Source organism: Convolutriloba macropyga, chromosome 4, assembly GCF_964194025.1.
Source record: "Convolutriloba macropyga chromosome 4, txConMacr16.3, whole genome shotgun sequence".
NCBI classification, from domain to species: Eukaryota; Metazoa; Xenacoelomorpha; order Acoela; family Convolutidae; genus Convolutriloba; species Convolutriloba macropyga.
Window position 1 is genome coordinate 35,146,877 of NC_134471.1, and position 25,297 is coordinate 35,172,173.

A 25,297-nucleotide genomic window follows, 5' to 3' on the forward strand; every position below is an offset into this window, starting at 1 on the left:
CAGCAAAGATGTGCAAATTTGCACAAAAATCACAAAAATTTTGTATGAAAATTCGTAGTACCAAAAGCAGGAAAACCTTCTGCTAAAACAATCCCCCACAAAATTAGTTTGTTTTCTTCCAGACAAAAATTTTGGTCTGTATTTACTCAGAATAAGCAAAACTTTGACTGAAATAGTATAAAAAATTGACAAGTTCAAAAAATCACTGAAATTTCTTTAAGTTAAATAAATTCAGTAACATAAGAGACATTAGGTAACAACCGAATGCATGGTAAAGGTTCACCTACAACTCTTGAGGAAACCATTTGGATCTTTGAATGGTTAGACTTAGTAATCAGAACGCAAAATAATAATAATTGAAGGCTAACCCAAGAATTCATTTAAAGTTTACTAAAAATCTTCCTCGAAGCCATAAAAACCCTTTGGTTCTCGGAAAACAAACTATATCTACATTCGGCGTCATTTTTACGTGTATGAGAATTGTCATCTGTGGGGCCACGAAAAAAGATGTTGGAGCCGTGAATAATTTTGTCAGCAATTAACATTAAAAAAACAAAAGCAAAATATTTTGAAAAAAAAGGCACCACCGAAATAAAAAATAAAAAGTTTCTGAATCTAAGAGTCCCTGATAATTTCAAACCTATCCCCAATTTTGTCGCACGCGCAAAAAACCGCCCAAGTGTTCCAAGTGCTTAAGGATTCGACATATTGTTGAGTGATATTCTACAAATAGAAAAAAACATCGATACATTTTGTATAATTGTAGAGTTAAATTTGCAAAAAACAGAAATCTTTCATAGGGCGCCTAAATTCAACTAGCACTCGTTTGGAGATTAAGGAGTCTGTGTTAAGGTTTCTAGGTCTATAAGTCTGCAAATTTTAACAAAGTGGACCAAAAAAGCATATTTTGTGCCATTTTTTGGTTAAAAGTTCGATTTTTTAAAATTTTATCAAGAACATTTTGCCAAAAAACTTCAATCAAACAATTCAACAACGCTGTTATATCATTAACGGTAACAAAAAACTCTACCGTTTAAAATTTCAACTTAATTCAAATTATATGTGTGAAATTGTGCAAAAATTTTACCAGAAATTACTGAAAACGTGAACAAAAGCTGTCGACTGTTCACAAAAAATTTAACTTCGATAACTCCCTGTCAAAAACAGAATTCCAAAAACTCTTTTGAATTTCAAATTCTAGGATGTACGTGCCTTTTAACGATACCAATTACAATTCTCTACGATGAATATATCGATCGGCCAAAATTGACTGAACAAAGAAAATGGTTGAGTATATAGTTCCTCGCTCCCCACTAAAGTGGGAGTCGAAACAATGGCGTGAAAACATCAGTTTTCAAGCACTTTGATTACTGCCCCTAATGAGAGCAATCGATAAAACAAATAGTTTGTCTTGAAAGCCATTAGCCATAAACTCAAACACTTAAATAGGTTAATTTGTGCCTCAAGAACAACCATTGATACTGTCATTAATGATTTTAGTCAAAAAGAACACATAAATAATATTATGAAAGAGCTGAAATTCAAATTTTCAATCATATTTTTTGGTAACCAATGATGTCAAAGTTAAAAAACCATCAGATGTCCGTCGATGAGTTCAACAAATTGAAAACAGGCACCATTAGAAAACAGATGTATCAGATTAATACCACCAAGAGAAGAAACAGCAATCAAAATGTCGCACGTGAAAAAAGGTTAGCTTTCAAAAACCTAAAATTTGTTCAAATAGTAACTTCTCATTCCACTTTAAAAGTACTTGAAAAAAACTTTGCTCCCGTTACTGCTCATTGATAAAGATCACCTCTCTAAGTTGTGGCTTCTCAGAGACGTAGAAAAGCCGAAAAAATTGTGAACAGATCTTGAAAAAATACATCACGCCAGTACAATCCAGATATTTTGGATTTCAAAAAACCAAGAGAAGGCCAATAATAGACCCAGCTATCGTTTTGCGGCTATTAAAAACAATAAAACTTTGTGTCATCATTCTACAACAACCAATCAGCTTTAAATTTGGAAAAAATGTAGTTAATATTTTGCCTTTTTGTAACTCCTCAATTAGGGTTAATCATATTTCTCAACTTAGATAAAAAACTGTTCTGCGGCCAGAAATGCTAAATTAAGGGCCGTTTAGTAATTTTTTTAATAGGTGAAATAAGAGATTTACTACCTCTTGGTAATTATGTTGATAAAAATGAGGCCCACAGATTTGTGGTTAATCTTTACATAAATTATCAAGGTTGGCCATCAAACAAAATTACTGGAAAAGAATAAAAGCAAGAAAAACCTTTCTCCAAAAACTTGTTGAGGATTCCTGTAAAAAATTTTCTACCTGAAGTGTTTAGCTAGGCCAAAATTGAACAAAATGATTGTGTACCCTTCTCACAGAAATATTGGATCTAGCTGAACATTTGTTCTAGCTACAAATAGTAACTAGCTTTATTAAGTAGACATTAAAATAAAGACGAAAAAGACATGAACACCTAAAAAACCTAAAAAGCAAATTTTCCATTGGAGAGATATTTTTGCATCTTCCTAGTTCTCCAATTAAAAATTTTGACAATAAAATGTCTTCTCTTAAATCTATGAGTTTATTCTCAGAGATGCGATTAAAAAGACTGACATTGAGACAAAATTTTTGTTCCGTTATCACAAACGAGCTACCTTTTCTGTAGGGAGTACCTGACTTAGACTTGAGCATGTGTATCATTTGGCGGACACTACTTTCAAACTGAGAGCACTCGTCCACTGCTGAAGAATCACTCGCGGATCCGGAGATGAAGAATAAGTGTTCCATAAGTCTAACAACTGACCCCTCTCGTTCGGCAGGGATAAAGGAACCCATTTGGGCCAAGATCTGGGTCACAGCCAGCTGTTTCAGAAACACAGTCTTGCCTGACATGTTGGGACCTTCATTCGAAAATAAACTGTCAATTTGTTTATACCCAAATACTTAAATACAATCTAAACGACCAAATTTAATTGATATCTTCCAACTTTTTAACTAATCGTGATATTTTTACTCCCACTTTTTTATTGGGACAAGACCACACAGGGCCGAGTATTCAGTCCATTTTCATCCATCAGAATTAGTGGAAAAAGATCTATAGACGGCAAAGTCATGGAGTACGAATAGAGCTATGCGCTTTTTTGTTAGAGCACTGATAAGCCAATCTAAGAACACCTTATGAAATAAATAAAAACACGTCACTTTGATTTGACAGGTTATCAATAGACTTGGAAATCCTTGTTAGGTGATGCTCTGAAAAAGTTGCAAAGATGACCAACTGTCATACCTGAAATGAGCGCAAAATTTTGATGTTCCCACATGTAGACATCGTTAGACACAACTCGGTCAGCCCCTACTGATCTTCCAAGCATCGGATGCCAGTTGCCATTCAGCTTCAGGTACTCGTGGAAGGTAGGTTTGGTCCATTTGTTCTCCAGCGAGCAATAACTGAGAGAAGCCAGCATATCTATTAAAGAGATTGCAACCGCAAGGCGGTGCAGAACACCAAAATTATCCACGTTCTGTTTCAGGAATGTGCGAATGTTGAACGCAGATTCCTTAAAGATTTGCGATTCCAGATCTTTGACAGTTGGGCCGAATTTTTCAAGTTCTTTCGTAGTGCATTTGATGCTAGCGCCGGTCCGGGTCACATTGATGAAAATGGAGGGTAAATTTGGAGGCAGGGGTTTGTTGCAGACCTATACAGACTACTAGGAATAAATCTAGTTTGAATCTGAAATTGACCAGTAAAAGACACCAGGCTTAATCAAGTTCCCAGTATGATGGTGTTATGATAATTATTAAGTAACTTGTTAGCAAAAGTTTTGTTGCTTATTTATGTACCTGAAGTGAAAACGAAGATTGGGACCATTTGAGTTTAAGTTTAAGACTGTTGTTCAATTGTGTCTCGTACTTCTCACACAGCTTGAGAGCATCACTCCAAATTTGGTTGTACTTTAATCTCAATGCACTGAGCAGACTGGTGCCCTCTGAAAAGAGTGAGTTCAGTTTCAGTCGAACTTCCATAATGATAATAGGCACTACCACTCCGGTTACCGATCACATTTTTAAAAGGCATAAATTGAATTTACATGCCCATTTTAATCGACGCATAACAAAATCTGCAGAAGTGCAGAAATGCTATTACAGTTCATGTCAGGTTTGCCGATACAAAATCTTATTATCTCATCATTGTAGTTTCCTTTCAGTTAAAATAATTAACATGGAGTAAATTTACCGAGAGTAAATTTAACTGTAAGTTTCCCACAAAATTCAGTGTGGAAGAGGGATGGGGGGTGTTGCTGAGCAATAACTTCAAATAAAACCGGACCTCTTTCCTTTTCTCCACAGGACAAGAATTCTGCTTTCATTAGCGTGTATGAAAAATTGACTTGCACTAGTAACGGTTCACAAAAGTTTTTTCAATGGAGCAATTAGCCACTAAAATTTATATACAATCATACCGCCTAAAAAAGTCTAGATGTTGACTTTTTATGGAGGAAAAATAAGCTTTTCGTGAACGTCAAAATGCCAACCTGATTTGACAGCTGATATTTTGAGTGAGGTGTCATTACCAATCTTGGACCCCTGAGGCATCGCATGTACATCTTCTCTTATCAAATTGCGTCTTACCAACTCTGACAGCTTCTCAGCCTTCCCATCCGCCAGAATGGACGCTGCGGTCTGAAAAGAGACATTAGACAATATCATTTCATCAGTATTTGGACAGTATTATATAGAGCTAAAAAAATTGGTGGCGCCCCGTTGTGGCGTGTTGGCTATAGAGTTTACGCTTAAAACAATAAGAAATTTCTCACTTTCTTTTTCGTTGTCTTTTTAAATGCTATATTTTCCCAATAAATGCTCTATGCATCAGCGATTGTACCGAGCCAATGAAACTATCATATGTTTTTTGTTTTGTTTGGTTTCAATCTAAGACAACACTTTTTTGAAAATTGCTTTTCTGAGTTAAAGACCCAGTGCTAATTTTTAGGGCACCGAGTGTTAAGGATCAAAAAGTAGCGACAACACTTTTGATGTTACCATTAGCTACCCGGACTTGAGTCTAAGAGCATCTCAGCACTAAGCAAACTTAATTCAGTTCTGAAACATTGCATCTCGAGAAAATTTTAAGTTTTTTTTATGTGCAGTTTTTTTTATTATGATTATATTGAGGTCATAGAATTAGCCCAGGCTAAATTTATCTGTATATTCTGAAAATTACTCATGCACCGCAGTTAAGTCTGGGTAGCATAATGTCATAGTTCTATTACTTACAACTGGTAATTACTAACATACCCGGCAGATCGCCGGAAAATAGCCGCCGTTGATTCCAATAAGCATGATTGGGATTGAAATAACAGAAGATATTGAAAAAAAAAGATTTTTGTACCAAAAACATTTTTTTAATTCCGATTTATTTTGATGGCATTTCGTAGTTTAACATACTTCTGTTTCTTAGAGAGAGGCTACAGGGGCTACTATCAATATCAATAAGCATTAGAGATGGTAAATAAGACTTATAGGAACGACGTTCAAATAGCGGGCATCTAAAATTGGGCTTTATGGGTTTATCCCGTTTCTATTTCTGACATCCATTTTTGTGCTAACTCTGTTCATTTTGAATTGCTTTGCTGAGCAACTGATGTTCAAAATCACTTTTAGCAGAATGAGAGAAGAGAGAAACTAGCCTAGAGAAGTCAAAAAGATTTCACGCAAAATGTTGAAAAGACGGCAAAATGAGGTAAAGCGAAACATTTTTTTATTCGACGAAGTAAAAAAACATAGCAGGACAAGTCCTGACGTACAATTCGAAGAATTTTCATTGACTAAACAGAAAACTAGACCTAGAACGGACTATGAATGGATTGGAAAAATCATTTAGAAAAAAATCCTATCCAAAAAATCGAAAAAACAGAAAATCAAAGTGAAATTGCCGCATGTGAACAAAAAATCACTACCGATAAAGCGAATTTTTGTTCAAACACCATATTCTCACTCTACTTTAAAATTAGAGCGAAAAAATTTCACGCCGCAAAACCACTCGCTTTTTCGCTCCATTTCCTGTTTCGGCGTGACCAAAATCACTACTCCAATTTGACTTTAAAAATCATGAAAATGTGTGAACAGATCTTTAAAAAAAAAGACAGCGCCCCAATACAATTCAAATTCTTTGAATTGTAAAAACAGGAGCGCTATAATAGCCGGCTGAGAAGATGAGGGCGGCTATTAATAATATTATACAAGCTCTTTATCTCTAAGCTAGGTTGTAGGTAATTATCTCACAGCCTATTTAGCTTAGCGGTTAAATGTTACAAGTAACCACGCGGAAGTTCCAATCGCATAAAAAGCAAACGTTGTCGTGGGAGGTAAAACATATTTTAGGCTGAACAGATTTCATGTAGTATATTTTATCACATTTTTAATTTCGGAAACGGAAAGCAACTTAAACTTTCAATAACCATTTATTATCATAATTTTACTGAAAAATACTGGATATTAAAGTTTAAGAAAAAAAACTACTACAATTTTAAAAATGAACGCGAGACCAATTTTGTAGCACTTTTAATTTAGCTTTCATCAGTAAACTGCCGCCAGAAATAGGATACGCCGAAAATTGGGATCTTTTCCGTTTGTACCCCCAGTGCGTAATATGCCCCCCTTAACAGAGGACAATCCGTTACATAGTAAATCATTAAGTGAAAACTTGGAATGTGCGTATGGTGCGTACAAAAATATGCACCCATATTTGCACTAAGCTGGTGGGCAAAAACGGAAGGGATCCAGAACTTGCATAAGAAAAGACCAATTGGGCCCAAATTGATGCAACAAACCTTGTTTAAGAGCAACTAAAAAATTTTCTTTCAATTTAAAAACATATTTCATCAGGGTACTTTCGTTAAATTTAAGCTTTATAGAAAAGAGAAGAGTTTTTTGAAACACTGTATTACGAAGGTCATAGAACTCTCTCATGTGGCCATTGACGAGAATCTGGTGTGTCTATAATTTTTCTAGACCACTACCTTTGAAAGGCACTTTGTCCTCAGCACCTCCAAAAGTCGTCTGATCAGAGCTCAAGCCAAGAGTGAAAAATCTCAACATAGGTTTTGGACTCAAAACCAATTAAATTTACTTAATTTTGGCTGAAGAGGTTTTGCATAATATTTAGGTTAAGCCAACATTATACTAGGTTCCAGAGTGCGCGAAATTGAGGTCTGTGATCCGAGAAATCTCAGACCAGACCAGCTTGGGTTGACGGACAGAGGGTTTCAGCTCAAGCAGACCTAAAAATTAGCTCAAATCAAAATCATGGGGCAACCAAAGCTCTGATAACACTATGTTCCAATGTCTCATCGACCACTCCGATAAGGGGGTCTGATCAGAGCGGATTTGAGTCGCGGAACACAGCTTGAGTAGTTTTGAACAGTCTGATATTCTCTTCCCAGGTCTAGGTACAGATTTATGAAAAGACAATGCTCGACCAAAATGCACTATGAAAAGACCATACTCGAATCATTCGAGCTATGAAAAGAGTTTAGCTGGACTTTAAGACATTCTGGACTTTAGCTCGACTCAAATTTTTCGCAAAAGACTTTAGCTGGACCCAAATTTTTACAAAAGACTTTGGCTCGACTTAAAATTTGGGCTGGACTTAAGCTCGACACAATGTTTGCAAACAAAGTCGAGTTAAAGTCTTTTCATGGGTCCATCATTGGTCTTTTCATAAGTCTGCTTTTTTGCCATTAAAATTTTCCGTTTAAAATTGCATATAACATAGTCAGCGTGTATACTACTTTATTTTTTATGATTCAGAAGAACCACAAATTCCTCTAAAACCTGCATTATTTTTTAATAAAGATAGTTCATAAATTTGGAAGGGAAAACAAACTGAATAACGCCGAAATTTTGTTAAGGCTAGTGGGACTAGGACCAATACACTTAAGCTTACTGGTTTCATTGGATCAAGTAATGTGTTAATATACTCGAGCTGCCATATCTCTTTATCTTAAGATTTGCTGAATATCTTAAGGCTTTTGGCAGTTTTCCAACTGTTTCTTAAGTTGGACTCCACTGGTGCAAAGCTATTTACTCTTGCTCCGGCTCTGCTTATGTATTTACAGAAGCAGAAAAAATGATAAATATCGGTTTGTGGAAAAAATAGACTTATGAAAAGACTAATGGTGGACCCATGAAAAGACCTTTACTCGACTTTGTTGGTTATGAAATGACTAATGGTGGTCCCATGAAAAGACCTTAGCTGGACTTTCTTTGTTATGAAAAGACTTAGGCTCGAACTATGAAAAGAAATTAGCTCGACTTTAACTAGGAAGCTCGACCGTGTAATTATAGTCAATATTGGCCCCCCTACTAGGCTTTTAAAGTCTTTTTAAAAGTCGAGGTCTAGGTTAGGAATTTCTAAAACTCAAACATTAACATAAAGTTACCAAAACAAAAGTTGAAGAAGGAAAGAAGTTGAACCTGAAACAGTTTTGATCTGCCAAACTTAATGCAGTCAAGCATGGATGGAACAGACTCTAAACACGCCTTCAATTGTAGCATATGGAGGATAAGTTTCTGATTAAAATCGTCTGAGTTGGCAGCGGAACTTCCATTTCCTGCAAGAGGAGATCGAACACATATGTTGAGCAGTTTGTAAAGGTCGGAGAAGTTGACCAGTCTAGTTCTCAATCTGTTGAGGAACTCTTCGTTTGCAACAAGTTCTTCCACAACCTTAAGTTACAATACGTATAAACTAGAGACCGAGGTTGGTCGTACTGATCGAAAACTACCTAGTATGGCACCCTATAGGCGTCTATGTATATGGCCTACTGATAAAAAACGAAGTAAAATGGCTCTTAGGAGGGATACACTTTAATTAAAATCATAACTTAACAGCATTTTCGACAAGACAATGTGTAGTGTGAATTCAACTAGAGATTAAGCCGCCAAAAAAACTTATAGCAGAGCCGTTCTACGTTCCGTTTAGAATAAAAAAACACTAAAATAATTTCTTTGCTTTCATTATGAATTATTTGAAATTTTGTATTCGAATAAAGTTCAATTGATATTAATTAAGCGTCCTGCGCACCTGCTGTCGGTCTAGTATGGTGTCCAAGTCCTTGGGCGGAACGAGAAGGTTGGTGCGCAGCATCTTTTGTCCTCCGGGGGTTTTGCAATGATTTAAAATTCCAAAAAGGCTGTTAACAGACAAGATAACAAGTTAATTGACTTAATGTTTGGAGATCAGAAAAAAGAAATGCATCATCCACTTCGTCGAAACCTAATTTCTAAAATTTGAATGCCAGGTTAAACTACAGAAATTGTAATGAACTATATTTTTCAAATAAAAAGAGTGCAGCTCATGATGCGCAAAACATAACTTTTATGGAGAAAAGATTACCGCAAAGCAGTCTGATGTGAAAAGGGAGAAAAATGGTCGATAAAAAGGATGATCACAATTCATCTGTTCATAAACTGCCGATTACTAAAAAAAGTTTTTCCAGAGAAATTTTATAACTTACTGGTGGTAAAAGCCAACGAAAGAAAAAATTAGTTTGAAAAAAGACAATCAGATTTTTACCTGTTTAACGATCAGATTTGCATCGCAATTTGACTGTTAACATTTTACCGTGGTTCCTTGTAATACTTTTGTATACTTTATTCAAAACGTTTATGCTTTTCTTTTTATCGCAAAACCCAGCCAATAAAAACGTGTAAATTGGAAAAAAAAATTAATATTAGAAAAATTGAAAATTCTAAAATAAAATATTAAAATGTTAGATATCTTAAAATATAAATTTTTGTTAAAAATATGAAAATTGAGGAATCGTACGTTTGAATAAGTTTTTAAAATATAGATTTAATTGAAATATTACAAAATTTAAAATATTAGAAACATATGTTTGAAAACATTGATATGCACTTTATTTCTAAGGTCGATATATTTTTCAATTTCGAGAAACAACTGAGAAAGCTGCTCATTTTAAAATAAAGTTTCATTGATATCACAAAACCACAGAGAATGAAAATGATCCTAAAATTTGATAGGGATCCTAAAATTTGATCCTATAATTTGCCGTTTTCAAAAAAACCATTACGCATGGCGAGTTTAGTTAGCCAGCAAACCTCATCTTAGTAGAAAACCACTAAGACAAAATGAAAGGGTAATGAACACTTACGACTTTCATTCTTTCTACGACTTCATTGAAAATAAGTGGCATCAAAGTCTTTGAATAATGCAACGATAACATGAGCTCTCCAATTTATGTCCTACTATCTATAGATAGAAAGCAATATCAACTTCAATCAAAACAAATCTAAAAAAATAAATCTAGTTGGCTAGGTAACATCAGTGGACAACAATCAAAAGTTGAAACCTTTTTGAAAACAAATGTCGCCAAAGTAAAACAATAAAGATAAAAACGTTGCCAAAAAATGTTGAAACATTTTTGAAAACAATTGATGCCAAAGTAAAAAAAATAAAGATAAAAATTTTGCCAAAAGGTGTTGAAACATTTTTGAAAACAAATATTGACAAAGTAAAAAATTAATACAAAAATGTTGCCAAAAATAGCAGTAAATTAAAACCCCCAAATTAAATTGAGTTGTTCTTAATGAAAGAATAGATAAAACCTTTTTTTCTGATAAACAGAGCTACAGAGCAAGAAAAAAACAACTACAAAACACGGGCGAAATCTAAAAAATCACAAATACTTTTTGAAACAGGCGTATCAAAGTCCTAAAAAGAGTTAACTATGTTAAACGCCTTTTTCGCAGTAGACTTTACAGCAGTTTGAAACAATATCACGCCCTATTAATACTCACTTTTCGTTCTTATTACTACTCCAGCGTGATTAAAAAAGTAGCCCGCAAATTGCCAGAAAATAGCCACCGTTGACCCGCTTGACGCACATTGGGATTGAAACAGAAAAAAATTAAGAGTTTGAAGTTGGCAGAAAATTTTTAAGTGCCAAAGTGTTCTTATTTGGTGTGCAAATTCTGCATTTGGTTAGATTCTCAAATTACACTTCAATCAACTTCTAAAGTGAACGCTGTTAATAATAATACTAATGCCAGCTAGCAATAGCTATAATGAACTTTGATAACCTAATGCATTATGATTTAAAGACCGGGTTTTATTTGTTTATGACTTAATGACAGGACTTAATGACCGGGCTTTACGATCAAAGCCAAAAGAGCCATTTTTCATTTGGCTCTTTTGACTTTGCTCATAATCACTACCTTACGTAATTCAATACGTGAAAGAAATCAAAATGTATTCAGTTGAATGAGGTAGGTCAGAAGCCAAGCGTGAAAATCGTGACTTGTGTAAAACGAAAAAAGTGATCAGAATTTTGAAAAAAATAATAGTCGTTGAGAGGCTGGCGGCGGCTATTAATCACTACTCCAATTAAAAAAAATTTTACTTCTCATTGACAAGAAAATGTGAACAGATCTCAAAAAAATACAGCGCACCAATACAATTAAAATCCTTTGAATTGTCACAAAAAATAGGAGCGCAATAATAGCCGGCGGAGATGAGGGCGGTTATTAGACAACTCAATAAAACTTGAGAGAAAGAGAGATCTGACTGCTTAAGAAAGCTTGAAAATTTGATCCTCTTCTAACATTACTCGAGAAATTGAAAGATGAACGCCTGATCAACAAGAATGCTCGTTAATGTGCGTTCGCACATGATGTTCCGACCCGCGCTCATCTACATTTTTGACATAATTGTCAACCAAATGCAGAGATAATCATAAATAGATCTTCGAGTTTAAAAGTATCGATACGGAAACTACTAAGTCAATTACATAATGCCATGCCTCATTACAGCGCTCACGAGATCTCAAACTTTTAATAAAACTACGGGAAAAAAAATAGAGAACAAAATAAGCAAAAAGAAAAAAAAACTTTTTTTACGGCAAAAACAACGTCTAATTTTAAAAGCACCTAGTGACAACGTCAAAATACAATCAGAAGAAACTTTAGCTACATAAATTTACTTTTCGTTACTAAAAATAGATGGAATTTTATATTGATGAGACTAGGTAGCAAGTTGACAAAATGAAGCAATATTGATGCGAAATTCAAAAATCAACCAATATTTTTTTATTTTTTAAACCAAATATTTAGAAACGACATAAAAACCATTAATTTTTAAGGAAAAATTCTTAATAATTCATTAGAAAGTAATTACGAAAGCAATCAAAATTTTTTTTGGTTAGACCACAGAAACTGTCTAAACAGGTAGAAAAATTGGGAAAATAAGAAACAAAATTTGAAAACACAACTTATTAAAGCCATTAAAAACTTTGGCTGTTATCTGAAGATTGTGTTTTTTTTCGAGTGTTATTTAAAAAATTGCAGTTAAAACTATACTGAAAGAATAAGTATGTTCACTTGGGCCTCATTTGAAAACTATTGGGATCTGTTATTAGGCGAATGTGCTTAAAGAAGAGAAAAAGAAACACACATTTTTGACCACTAATAAAACTTTTATAAAAACGAATGTCGTTCAACAAGTAAGTCGCTAGTTACGAAGCAAAATCATTAGCCGTTTTAATATTCGAACTACAGGGAAGTAGATGGGCTCTCTCAATGATAAGAATTAGATTCAATTTGACAAATATAACAAAAACCAAAATTTTTGAGAAAACGTTTGAGAACAAATAATATCATAAACCTTCAGGCTATTTGCTATAACTTACTGCATTAAGTAACTTCATTAGTCCGTCAATCAGTTAGAGGCGTAAGAGACCTCTCAGTTCTTTACCACTACATAAAGGATAAAAAACAGGCAAAAACAGCAAATTGAAAAAAATGGAGAGAAAAGTGTCAAAGGCATTAAAAAAAGAACTTTTCATTCAAAACTTTTTAAATTTCAAATAATTTTTTACCAACATTTGAATCATCTTTTTTAAACAAAACTACTTCAAAAAAGTAACAAATATGGACAAATATATTAAAACCACGAAATTTTTGAGAAAACGAGTTGTATCAAAGCCATTAAATTCAATAGCTTTCAGAGGAAATTAATAAAAATTAAGTTTTAATAAGTTATGCCTCAACGAGAAGGCAATAACTTGTGTCATTCCTAAATCCTCAATAAGTCATCACAATAATTCGTATGACAAAGAAAATGACAACAAAGACAGACAAAAACCAAAAAATTAGTAGAAAAATTCGAGAAGACAGTGTCGAAGCCATTAATACGATGTGTTTTTCTCTGAAAACTTTGTCTATGATCTATTGAAAGTGTTCTCTATTCCAATGGGAACTGAGAATAATAACATAATGTGTTAAGATTTCCAAAGAGTCCAAAGTTATGAAAAAATAACCAAAAAAATAATGAAAATTTGTGGCATCAAAGTCATTAAGACAGTTGGAAGATATCGCCGCTAAGCAGAATAATTGTGGTTGAAGTAGAAAGGAAGGGGGCCTGTCAATAGTGGGACTGACTTACAGTTCACAGAAACAAATTTAAGATTGATTAATTTTCAAAAAATTGTTTTCGAAAAATTATCTTTAAAGTCTTAACAGCCATTTGCTGTCCGCTCAAATTACAACATAGGATTGCATACGGCTCTTCAGGAAACCTAGTGCACGTTTAGTCAACTTTCTATGTCAAAAGACTGCAAATTTTTATTAAAATCTCAAAAAGAAAACCAAAATTTCAAATAAAATGACGAAAACTCTGAGTCAGAGCCATAAAAATGAGCGATTCCTTACAAACGAACTATTTGTTCATTTGGCAAATGAACAGAATTCATTTGCTGAACAGAATTCAAAAACTTGAACAGAATTCAAAAAAATATGAAATAGTTTTTAAAGTATCAGCTCTCAATTAGAAATCGAATTTGTTTTATAGTAAACTTCCCTCTGAGATTAAAACTACCCTTTCTATAGCCTTTCGTCTGCTAGAAACATAAAAGAGTTCATTTTTAGCATAAAATATAATTTTGAAATTGATATTTTTTTTATAGAAAAGGCTTAATTTGAACAAAAAATGAACAAAATCATGTCAAACATCACGTGTTCACACAAAACATCGATAACTCCTCGAAAAACACGAAATCTAAAAAAACTTTTTAATTCCGAACTCTACGCTGTACGAGCTTTTTAATGATACCACTCATATTTCTTTACGATGAATATATCGAACGGCGAAAATTGTCTGAACAAAAAAAACCCACTTGAGTATATAGTTTCTCCCCCCACAAGTGGGATCGGAACAAAAATTCATTCACTTATCAAGGTCTCATATCATAAGACATATGTTGGCTTATGATTAGAACGTCGAATACATCAACACGCCATTCAGCGCTTATAAAGTTACATGTTGTGCTTCCCTGAGTTGAGAATAAGACAACCGGTAACTATTAGGGCATTGCAGGTGGTAAAAACAAGGAAAAAAAGCTTCATAATACTTAGTCGACCATAAAACAGACCACTATACGGAAATTTACAAACCATCTGGTGAATCCCTGTTGTCGTTGAATACCTGTGAGTTCCCAGGTTGAGGTCCCAGACGGAAAGTCGATATGTCCAGACCGTCCCAGACGGAAAGTGCCTATGTCCAGACCGTCCCAGACGGAAAGTGCCTATGTCCAGACCGTCCCAGACGGAAAGTGCCTATGTCCAGACTTTCGTGCGTTCACCAGACGTTCGTGCGTTCATGTCCAGACTTTCGTGCGTTCGACAGACTTTCGTGCGTTCACCAGACTTTCGTGCGTTCACCAGACTTTCGTGCGTTTATGTCCAGACTTTCGTGCGTTCACCAGACTTTCGTGCGTTTTTCCTTGTTTCCAGACCATGTAAATTTGAACGCACGACACCACCGTCGTGCGTTCATCTGGGTCTGGACATATCGACTTTCCGTCTGGGACCTCAACCTGGGTTAGCTTACCTTTCTCTCGACTTTGGATTGCTCATATTTCGGATTAACTCCAGTTGAGTGACGGAGTTGTACTGAATCTTCATGCACGACATATGGCTGGTGAAGAAGAATGCAAGAGATGCTGAGTGGTACACTACACGCTGCACAAACTCGGCGTACTTGGCGACTGCAGCCAGTGCTGACAAGCAATAGTACTTTTCTCTGATCTCAAACAGTACCTGAGTGAACTCCCGGTGGCACAGCCGGTGGAAGCAATCTGAACATCGACAGACAATATTAGACGTCCTCTCCTTAATATACCGCTTAAAAACGAGCACTTCCCATGTCGAAAAAACGATCAAAACCGTTCAAGACGAACAAAAAACATAAGGGCTTTTACCGTTTTTCCCTTAAAATACCGATCAAAAACTATCAACTCATGTTTTTTTTTTGGGTAAAATTTCAACAAGGGACACAATCTCAAAATCTTTTAAACAGCAAACGAATAACTCTGCAGAAAACAAACACTCCGTCACTAAGAACTTTAGTTCCTCGATTATACAAAATACTCCGTCACGTCTCTTCTTGAATCATAACATTTTACTCTGCAAGCAATCGCGACAGAATTAGCTTAGGTTTCAATTTTTCCATGTTGTAAACCAACCTAATCCCTGGTTTTCGTTGAAGAACTTTCTGTCAAATGATACTATCTCAACTTGTTCAAAATGAGATCTGAGCAATTTGAGTAAATTGGGCGACTTTTCATATATAGTAGACGGCAAGACTATCTTCAGTGGGTTGAGAGATTGGAGCACAGTAACGAGGCTGTTGTATATCGGGTCATCATTAAACTGGAACAGTTCGACTGTGGGTGATTCAATGTCGATGGCTGCCGCCCCTACTTCACCTTTCGCGTTACCGCGACCTAAAATAAGGTTTTGAGGTTTTTTTGAGATTTTTCAGAGAACAGTTAAGCTCTTGAAAGTAGAAGCACAAACTGAGTAAAAAATAAATATATACCGACTCGAACTCAAGGAAACAGTAAGTGCTTACGTTATTTTGTCCGCGATGACCAAACATTGTGTGGCTGACGCCAAGGACATCATGTATTTTGCGAAATGGGAACACTAGGTGGCATTTCTCCTGCTGTAGTTAGTAAACATTTGATGTCGAACAACGAAAAGACGTCTTGCTCTGATGTTTAAAGTATATTTGCATAATTTAATTACGTTCAGATAAATTGCCAGTCATCGCAACATCATTTAACATAGCCGGCAGATTGCTGGGCAGTAGCCACTAAATAACGAGACCACTTGTAAAAAAACTGCCAAGACCAAACATTAAAAATTTGCAATTCAGGAAATGATACTCTGAATTCTATCCTTTGATTGTTCCGACCCACTTCAGCCTTCAGCGGGAGAGGAACTGTACGTTCATCTGGTTTGTTTTGGTTCCGTTCGATGTATTTCAATATTCGCCAATCGATGTATTCATCGTACAGAGTTGTGAGTGGTATCATTAGAAAACTTGTCATCATTGGAATATTCAAGTAATAGATTTTTGGTTATCGATTTTTCGGAGCAGTTACGGAGGTTTACATTGGGTGTTAGCGTTGTTCCGTTGTTTTCTCAATTTTCCAAATTTTTGCTGGAATATTTATCAATGTTGCTAAAAAGATGAAAAACATTGTTAACGATAGTCTTATTAGTTTTAGTTTTACAAATAAAGGTAAAAAAAAGCTGAATTGTTTGAACCGACTCTTTTGAGTCAATAATCAGCAACGTTTTTTCGAAAAAATTTTGCTGTAAAATCGAACCAAATAGATCAACATTGACTTAAACCAACATTGTCGAAAATGACTAGTAGTGCAGATTTTTTAAAAAAATTGCTGACACAAAGTTTGTTATCTCAGAATAGTGGTATTTTCACGTCCAGTTTTTATGAAAGTATTCTGCAACTAACACTTTGGCGGTTTTTCTCTAATTTGAATGGTAGAAATTAGCCGTAAAATTGTATTTTTAAGATGATCTATTTGAATAGTTGTTTAATAAAATATCTATTACGCAACTACCTGCAACAATAACGTTTAAAAACGGCCGCGTAGCGATAGCAAGGCTGGTTTTGGTCTCATCACTGCTCTTTGCAATGAAAAAAGATTAAGATTTCATTTTGGCTGTAAGACTTTTAAAAGGTTTTTGTATTTCTATCATGCCAAAAGCAGACAAATCCGTTTTCAAATAAAATTTTAATTATTGACAGATTCCTTTTCTGTTCAGACAAAGCCCAACAAATAGATATTGTTTTCTGAGTAACGCTAATGGTTATTATGGCTTCGAAAATCTGTTTTCATAGGCTTTTAATCAAATCTCGATTTTTACCAGAAGTTGTTTTTTTTCTGATTTGTTGTTTCTTCTGATTCGCTATCTATTTTTCTAATGATATAACGCTTTAAGTTGATACCTAGTAGATATATGAAAATATAAATCGATAGAGATCCAAACATTGCATTTTTGTATACTGACATTTTTAGTTAGCTATTTTACTGACATTTGATTGAACTCTTTATTTTATTGGTCAATCAGCAATAGCAACACTAATTTTCATTTGAATGTGGAGTTTTCTATAGCAAAAAATTACGTTTTGTAATGAGTAGATGTGCTTGTTAAGAATAGTTTAACAATTTTTGTGTTGTATTGATTTTAGTCACAGATCAGAATGATTTGAAATGAAAATCTAATTGACTAATAAAATTACGTGCAATTGAAGACAAATGAACGTTCACATCATAAAATTATCCAAAAATATTGTTTTGTCTGTCTCATCTTTGCATTTCATTAAAGTTTTGTGTAGAATGTTGAGTTCTGCCCGTATTCGTTGTTATTTTGCCTTTCGTTGAACTTTTGACTAAGTCTCATTTATGAGAGGTCGAATTTTCTATCTGAAAAAGGTACAAATAATTCATTTAGTATGTTTATTATTGGCATGAGGTCATGTTTTTCAAAAAACAAATGTTTTCAAAATTAAGGGCTTTTTGAGGTGTGCCACGTTCTAACTTATTTCTGTCACTTTTCATCCTACTCTATGCAAAAAGTGAGGCCCATATTATTTCAAGTGAATATTAATGTAGTCTTTTTTATTGTTTTATTTTTTCAAAAGGGATCATTCCCTTTGAAACTACGAAAAACCATTAATTTTATTAATTTTTGGGCGATTTCGAGTTTTTAGGTTTTCTTACTGTCTTGACACACACACACACACACACACACACTATCACTTTAATTAAACATTAAATACACGTCAATCACATCAATGACGTTTAAAGAGGGCTCAATTGAGTATATCTAACAGTTTTAGTAATTAGTTTATGTTTTTAAGGGCTTGGGCGTCGTCTTCTCACAAAAATTAATTGCACTTTTTTGCCTTTGTTTGTTCTTTTTGTAGTCGTTTGACATTTCGGATAATGACAAATCTCAATAGTACCTTAAGGCGCCGTGAACGAAATGTAATAATTTCAGTTGATAGTTAATGGTTTTCATGTTTATGAAAGTAATTGTTTTGAAAAGCATAAACGTTTTCTTTTTAATTTTGCCAATTTTGTTTTGCTTTTTTCTTACTTGATAACTAATCTCAATAACAACAGATAGATCCCTTATCCTTTCTGTGGAAATGCAAGCTAATTGGGCTAGTTTAGGATCGGCTCTGAAATTAGGCAGTATTTAATTTGTTTAGTGGCTTGAGTTTGAAGCTGTTTTTTGAATTGATTCACCAGTAAATTTACAACAATACATGAGTGTCTGAAAACGTTCTATCTCTACTTCATTTGGTAGAGAATTTAAAAACGTGTTTGAATGTGGTCGAGACATTATGCGAATGAACATTAGCTAGCCTCCTTGTTTCAAATCGAAATTCAAACCTTATAACTTACCAGTTTGGGTTAAAAATTACATTCTCAATGGGGACATACGGGTTCGAATAACTGAATAAAATGACGCAAAAAGCGGCAAAGCTTTGAAAATGACCTGAAATTGACCTTTTCACTTGCCATGTTACAGACCCTAATTCCCACAATTAACTTAACTTAGACAGTACAGAAGAGTTGCTCTTTTGAGTGATGTACGTCAAGGTGACTCCTTTTGCTTTTGGCTGAGACACCTGAAATGACCACTAATAATCGAAACCTTTAAAACATAGCAAATTGAGCGTTTTTGAAACAGTAAGAAATATAAAAAATCAGTTAAAAATACTGGTCAGAAACGTACATGAGCGCTCGAGTGTTATCAAAAACTCACAAAAGTGGTCAATTATTATTTTAAATTGATAGAAAACAGGGCCATTCTCAAAACTTTAAGAACAAAGTCATGCGGAAAGAAGTTATAATTGAATGTTCCCTGGAAAAAGTTTATATAAGGTAACATTTAAACCCAGCTTTTGGAGAGCAACAGATTAATTAATTATTGAGCTATGTGATGTGATGGCAGAGCCTGTGTTGAGAAAATGCGACGAATTCGATGCAAGAAGCATCGTTCTTTGTCTTTTTTTCGATTATTGTCACTTTTGTCGTTATTTGATGTAAGAAGTGTCGATTATCGTCGTCTTTTGTTGGTATCGGCAGTCTCAATTTGATTTAAATACAAAAGAAGTACAGTACAAATATGTAACAGGTGGTGCAGTGGAGAAAAATGTGGTTAGTAATCTAGGAGTTGATGGTTCGAGACTCGCTGAGGATTGTCCATTTTGTAAGAATTTTAGAACGGCAAAAACCGACGATTCTTACGTTTAAATACCGACGAAAACCAATAAAAACGACGAAGAAAACTTCAGGGTTTTGATCGGTTTTGGCTAAATAGAACCGACGAACACCAACGATTTTTTATATTTGAATCCACAGAAATTCTCAGCGCGAAAGAACGTGGTGCGATGGACAAGACCTGAGGCCTGTGTACAGCATGCAGTACAGCATGCAGTACCCCTTCATTGAATAAATGTGAGCCGCGGTATTTTCTAGTTGATTTGTGCGAAGTGCCATGTTTGTAATGATTGCTAACAAAAGGATGAAAGTAAAGTCATTCAAATCGGAAGTGATGTAGTAAAGCCGAAATAATGTAAAACTGATGATGTTTCTTGATATAATCTGAAACATAACATGGGAAACCAACAAATAAATATGAAAACAAGGAAAAAGGGATTATTACAAACAAGGATAGGCCAGAGTCAAGTTCATATTGGCGCTCAACCCGCCTTTAGCACCTCTCTTCGGTGGTGTCTGGGACAGACTCGTCCTGATAGTTAAACGAGTTCTTTAATCAACCTTGGCTCTGTAAAACTGACACCTGACATCTTTGCAACAGCAGTTACAGAAGCGGAATTTTTGGTGAATTCCAGGCAATTGGCACACGTGAGAAGAAACAACTAGAATGACAACCTTTTTACGCCGATTCATTTTCTTTTAGGACGGCCATTTGCCATTGTGCCAAGACTCGTGTTCCAAGAATCGTCCAGCTTGAAGTCATCTTCATGGACTGAAGTCAAGCAACGCATGCAACAGATCTGGAGACGTCGACTGCTTCAAAAGTACGTCCCATATTGAAACAAAGACGAAACATTAAACGAATAGGACCAAAGACAGGCCAGCGTCGAGTTCATAGCCTGCCACGGTGAAAAAAAAGGTATGTGAAGTTTTTCAGATTTAAAGCATTCAAAAAGCAGAACTCTAAATATTGCAACGAGTTCTGAGAAAAATCATTTCATACCAAAATTGATTTTAAAAAATCAGTTAAATTTTCATAATTGTTTAGCGCCAACTGTTTTTTTAAAATTTTTTTCAGGAATTATGCTGAAGTTGAAATTAAAATTTCAAAAAAGTTAACCACTAAATTTAACCCTTCTTTTTCAGAAAAATTTTATCTGTTGTTTTCACCTTAACTTACTGTTCTTAACTTAACTGATACTTTGACATAGGCGAAGAATACCCCAGTCCCATGATGATGATGGAATCAAATCAGTTACGAGACTCGGCGTGCATAATTAAAGTGGAGACAAAGATCACAGGCCGGTGAGGAACATTTAGAAAAATTTCAAAAATTTATATTTTGTTCAAAAATATTTGGTGTATCTGTTTATGAAATCAGATTAAACTTAAGCCATTGAAAAAATTGAATATTGATCCTTCTAGATGGCGAATGATACTCCAAATAAAAGACAAAACAAAACACAAAAGCAAACAGCATTAATTGCGAAAAAAACTAAAAATATATCTATTTTTTAATAAAAACAAAATAACAAAGCCAAAATAGCAGGGAAAACTAAACAAAAAAAACTTAACATGCAATTCAACGGAGAAGAAAAGGTAACTGTTTTTGTTGAGAACAATTATTAAGTAGAAATCAAAATGAGAAAGATCGAAGTAAATACGTTAAATTTTCAAAAAAACAATTAATTGCAAACAAATGCAAACTATTAGCTATCAACTGAAATCATTGAATTAGTTTTTTTGCCTTCTTAGGAAACCACTGAGACTTGTCCTTATCCAAAATGTCATAATCGGTACCGAAATGACTACAAGCGGTACAATTACAAGCAAAAATCGAAAACTAAATTGAATTTTGCATTAAAATAGTAATCATTTGACTATAAACACTAGATATAATCAGTTGCAGCTTTATTGAACGTCATTAATTTGCGATATTTTAATTTTTTTTGAGTCATTAGCCTCCTAATGAGACAATACAGCAACAAAATGTAAAAAAAAATTGTTCAAAAACGAAAATGATTTGAAAACTGGTAAAGTTAAACAAAACTGGAAAAAAATGTATGAAAGATTAAACAGCAGAAAATCTAAATTTAATTGATTTGGAAGAGGATGGGACCTCTCATTTTAAAGATGTAACCCCTCTTTTTGCAAATACGCCTCGAGGTGACCAATAAAGATAAAAAGTGACTGAGCTCAAAAATCCCACTAGGTTTTTCTTTAAAAAAAGGAAACCAACACTTAAAAAAGATAAAACAGCTCAAAACTATCACTTGACAGTCACTAATTAAATAAAAACTTACTGCATAAGAAATTATTTGAACTTGTCATCAGCGAGACAAAGTTTAAGGACAGCAAAACCGAAAACAGCCAGAACATAAAATTTCAAGCAATTTAACTTGTTGAAACAGTGTGGAAAACAAAAAGAAACACACGCATTTTACTGACATTATAGTGTATATTTATCGTCTTTCATTTTCAAGTAAACTAAATTTGTCAGTACTGGATATTTGATTCGAAATCAATCTGTTCTGTAATAAACAAAACAAAGGCAAAACACGGAAAATCATTCAAAAAGAACAGCGCCTGATTCCCATCCAAAAAATATTGAATTATACACATTTACTAATAGACAAAAACTAGTCTTGCTATTGTTGCTGACCATTAAAGCAAACAAATAATTCAAACGTGAACAAAATATTAAAAAAAATATTAAAAGAAAATTTTAATTAAATTTTTTTAATTCCTTAATTATATTAGCGATAAAACAGTAGGTATCAAATGAAAGCATTAGATCGTTTCACTAATAGCCATCAAACATTTTCATTAGACTCATTCATAAAGCTACAAAAATAACAACAGAAGCTGTCAAAACTCGAGAGTTCATTAAAAATTTACCAAAATGCTTTGTAATTTTTCAATTGAGCCTCAATTCGGACACAGGTTACTCTTCCATTCGGATCAAAAAGAACTGAAAAATTTATATTGAATAGACCCAAATTATAATCGTATTCTTTTTCATTTTAAAATCCAAGGATCAAACCAAAACTGGCCTTGCTATCACTGCGCAGCTGTTAAAATTTTACTTATTTTAAATAGGTTAAACAGATTCTTATTTTAAACAGATTCTTTGACAAAAAAATACGAATATATATATATATATATATATATATCAAAAATAAATTATGCATCTTTAATAAAAGTTGATTTAAAATAGTGAAAGGCCGCCAAAATGTTATTTCCGGAAAAATTTCTTTGGAACCAGAGGAAAAAAGACCCTCATCTGAATAAACAGCGTGTCAGCAGCTTTTATGCCTCCACTATCGTCAATTTGGACAAAGTGGGCTAAACAAAAAGATTGGGTGCTATTTTTCACTAATAAATTGAAAACTGCGGAATGTTTAAAAATTGAGCCAACATTTTACACAAAAGAGTCGGCTGAAACTATTCGGCAAATCTCTTTTTACCTTTATAACTTACAGCATTAACACTATTTTACTTTTCTATAACTCATCCTAAACATAAAGAAATCTTTTTAATTTTATATTCTGCGCTTGAAAAGCTTTCTAGTGTTACCACTCACAACTACGTACGATGAATGTATCGACCGGCCAAGTTCGTCTGAAGAAAATGCAGTTGAGCGTACAGATCCTCCCCTACTAAAGTAGGTCAGAACAAAAAGATCAGCTGTTGTCACCCCCAATTGAGAAATCTCACCTTCAGTGACAGCTACAATGTGTGATGGCGAAAATTGAATCGTATTCTCCGATCTGGCCACTGAACTGCTCTTTGGCGTAGACACAGACTTGAATCTTGAAGATGATCTGATAACAACAGTACATTTTGGAAACCTACCAAAATGTTGGCAAAAACGACAATGTTAATGAATCCAAAAGGATTTCAAAACACTCTAAATCTTGTACCAAATGTAAAAAAGATTAGAAAAAACTAGTAAAATTTTCTTCGACATTTCTTTTTTCTTGAAAACAAAATTTCATCCGATTAACCTATAGTTATGCCACAGAAAAATTAAATAGCAGATAAAATAGCGTCTGAGATAACTGAATTTTCCGAAATCCAAATTCAATAAATTCTTCGATCCAAATTCCAAAACTTTGTCAATTCATTTGGTTTCTCTTGATATTCAGTTTTTTAAACGAAATGCACGCCTTTCTTTATAGTTAGCTAGAACAAGACATAAAACACTTTCAGCTTTTGTTTTCTAAACTCAACAACTACAGATTTTTCTTAATAAACGGTTTTTTTAAAAAACAAATTTATGATTTTTTTGTTTATAGATAAATGTATCCATTCCTTTTGTCATAAATAGTTAAAAGAAACAATTCCTCATCAAATGAATAAGTTTTCACCAATGGAGCCTGATATTTATGACGTTAGGAGAGCAAAAAACAAAAAACAAGTATGGGAAAAAACTCAAATAATTACTGATAATTTTTTGAAAAAGATAATTAATGGTAATAGAAAATACTGATAACTTTTTACACTTATTTGATTCTATAGAAGTTATTGAGTTGTTCAATTAGTGAGTCTAAGCAGAAAGACAACTAAAGGAACATAAAAGAGCAACAAATATTGGCGAACCTCAAAAAGTTTTAGAAAAGCAAAAAGAGGTAAAGTTATAGAAACTATAAAATATCAATTAAAAAGATTTAATGATTTCTGAAACTGCCCCTGAAAGCCATAGTTAGAATAATCACTATAATGTAGTTCTTGAGTTTAAGCAATAAGACAGGAAAAAGGGAGAAAATTTACATGCAATACTCAAATATGCGCTGGGATTATTCAAAAATGAAAAAATAAGGGCACAAACCCTTCAGCAGATTCGTTTATGCCTCTTCAGTAGTTCTATTTAATGTGTCATTGTTGAAGGCAAGTGAAAAGGCAACAAAAACAAAAGTGAGGAAGATTTAGGAAAATCCTACCTCCATCGAAATTTTTTGAAAATAATTTTAGTTGATAAGGAAAGTCCTATAGATATCATCTGAAATTTTTAATTAGGTTCTATTATGCTTGCCGAGAGAGCCAGTAGCTGTTTTTTTAACAATTTTTGATGAAAAAACGTTTAAAAACGAAAAAATTCTAAAAGAGAGCAGCCATCAAGTTTTCAATAAAATTAGAGTTAAAATTTTCAGCAAACAGTAAACTATCCATTGAAATCAAACGCACATTACGAAACCTCCTTGTACAGTTCTAGTTAAACTAACAATCCACCGACATCGGATCCAACATTCCTCCAACTGCACAGTTGTTCATAGCCATAACTCTTTGGAGTCTCAAAGCTGTCTGCAATGGATTCAACAGCAACAGATGCTGCCCAATTCTTAGAAACAACTGAGGTTGCAAATGATGCATCGATCGAAGAGCTGTCAACACATTCATGGTAACATTTCTACTAAACTTCTAATGGCTAAAATGGACTTACATATCAGGTTTTGGTCAAGTACACGATCAAATGCAATCAGGAATCCATCTAGTTTAGATGAAAATGGACATGAATAAAATTGAGAGCAAACCTTCACATAAAATGGCGCATATTTGACAGTAAACGAATTCCTGTAACCGGTTTAAAATAGTTAACAGGGTTTATTGATTGACTGGCGTCACTGACATGACTTCTTTTTGTCGA

General features: G+C 34.0%; 1 protein-coding gene across 1 annotated transcript in view; it reads right to left on the reverse strand.

The window, feature by feature from the left end:
• The window catches only part of LOC142338060 (mutS protein homolog 4-like), a 53,082-nt gene extending 28,032 nt beyond the window's left edge, over positions 1 to 25,050 (reverse strand). Inside the window, exons 1-10 of the mRNA XM_075387693.1 lie at positions 24,887 to 25,050; positions 23,368 to 23,474; positions 15,568 to 15,828; positions 14,934 to 15,180; positions 9,114 to 9,222; positions 8,504 to 8,755; positions 4,561 to 4,708; positions 3,869 to 4,014; positions 3,312 to 3,723; positions 2,698 to 2,925 (exon numbers count right to left, since the gene is read on the reverse strand). Of these exons, the coding sequence (XP_075243808.1) occupies positions 2,698 to 2,925; positions 3,312 to 3,723; positions 3,869 to 4,014; positions 4,561 to 4,708; positions 8,504 to 8,755; positions 9,114 to 9,222; positions 14,934 to 15,180; positions 15,568 to 15,828; positions 23,368 to 23,474; positions 24,887 to 25,050 (2,074 nt within the window). The remainder of the gene's footprint in view (positions 1 to 2,697; positions 2,926 to 3,311; positions 3,724 to 3,868; positions 4,015 to 4,560; positions 4,709 to 8,503; positions 8,756 to 9,113; positions 9,223 to 14,933; positions 15,181 to 15,567; positions 15,829 to 23,367; positions 23,475 to 24,886) is intronic.
• Positions 25,051 to 25,297: the final 247 nt, after the last annotated feature.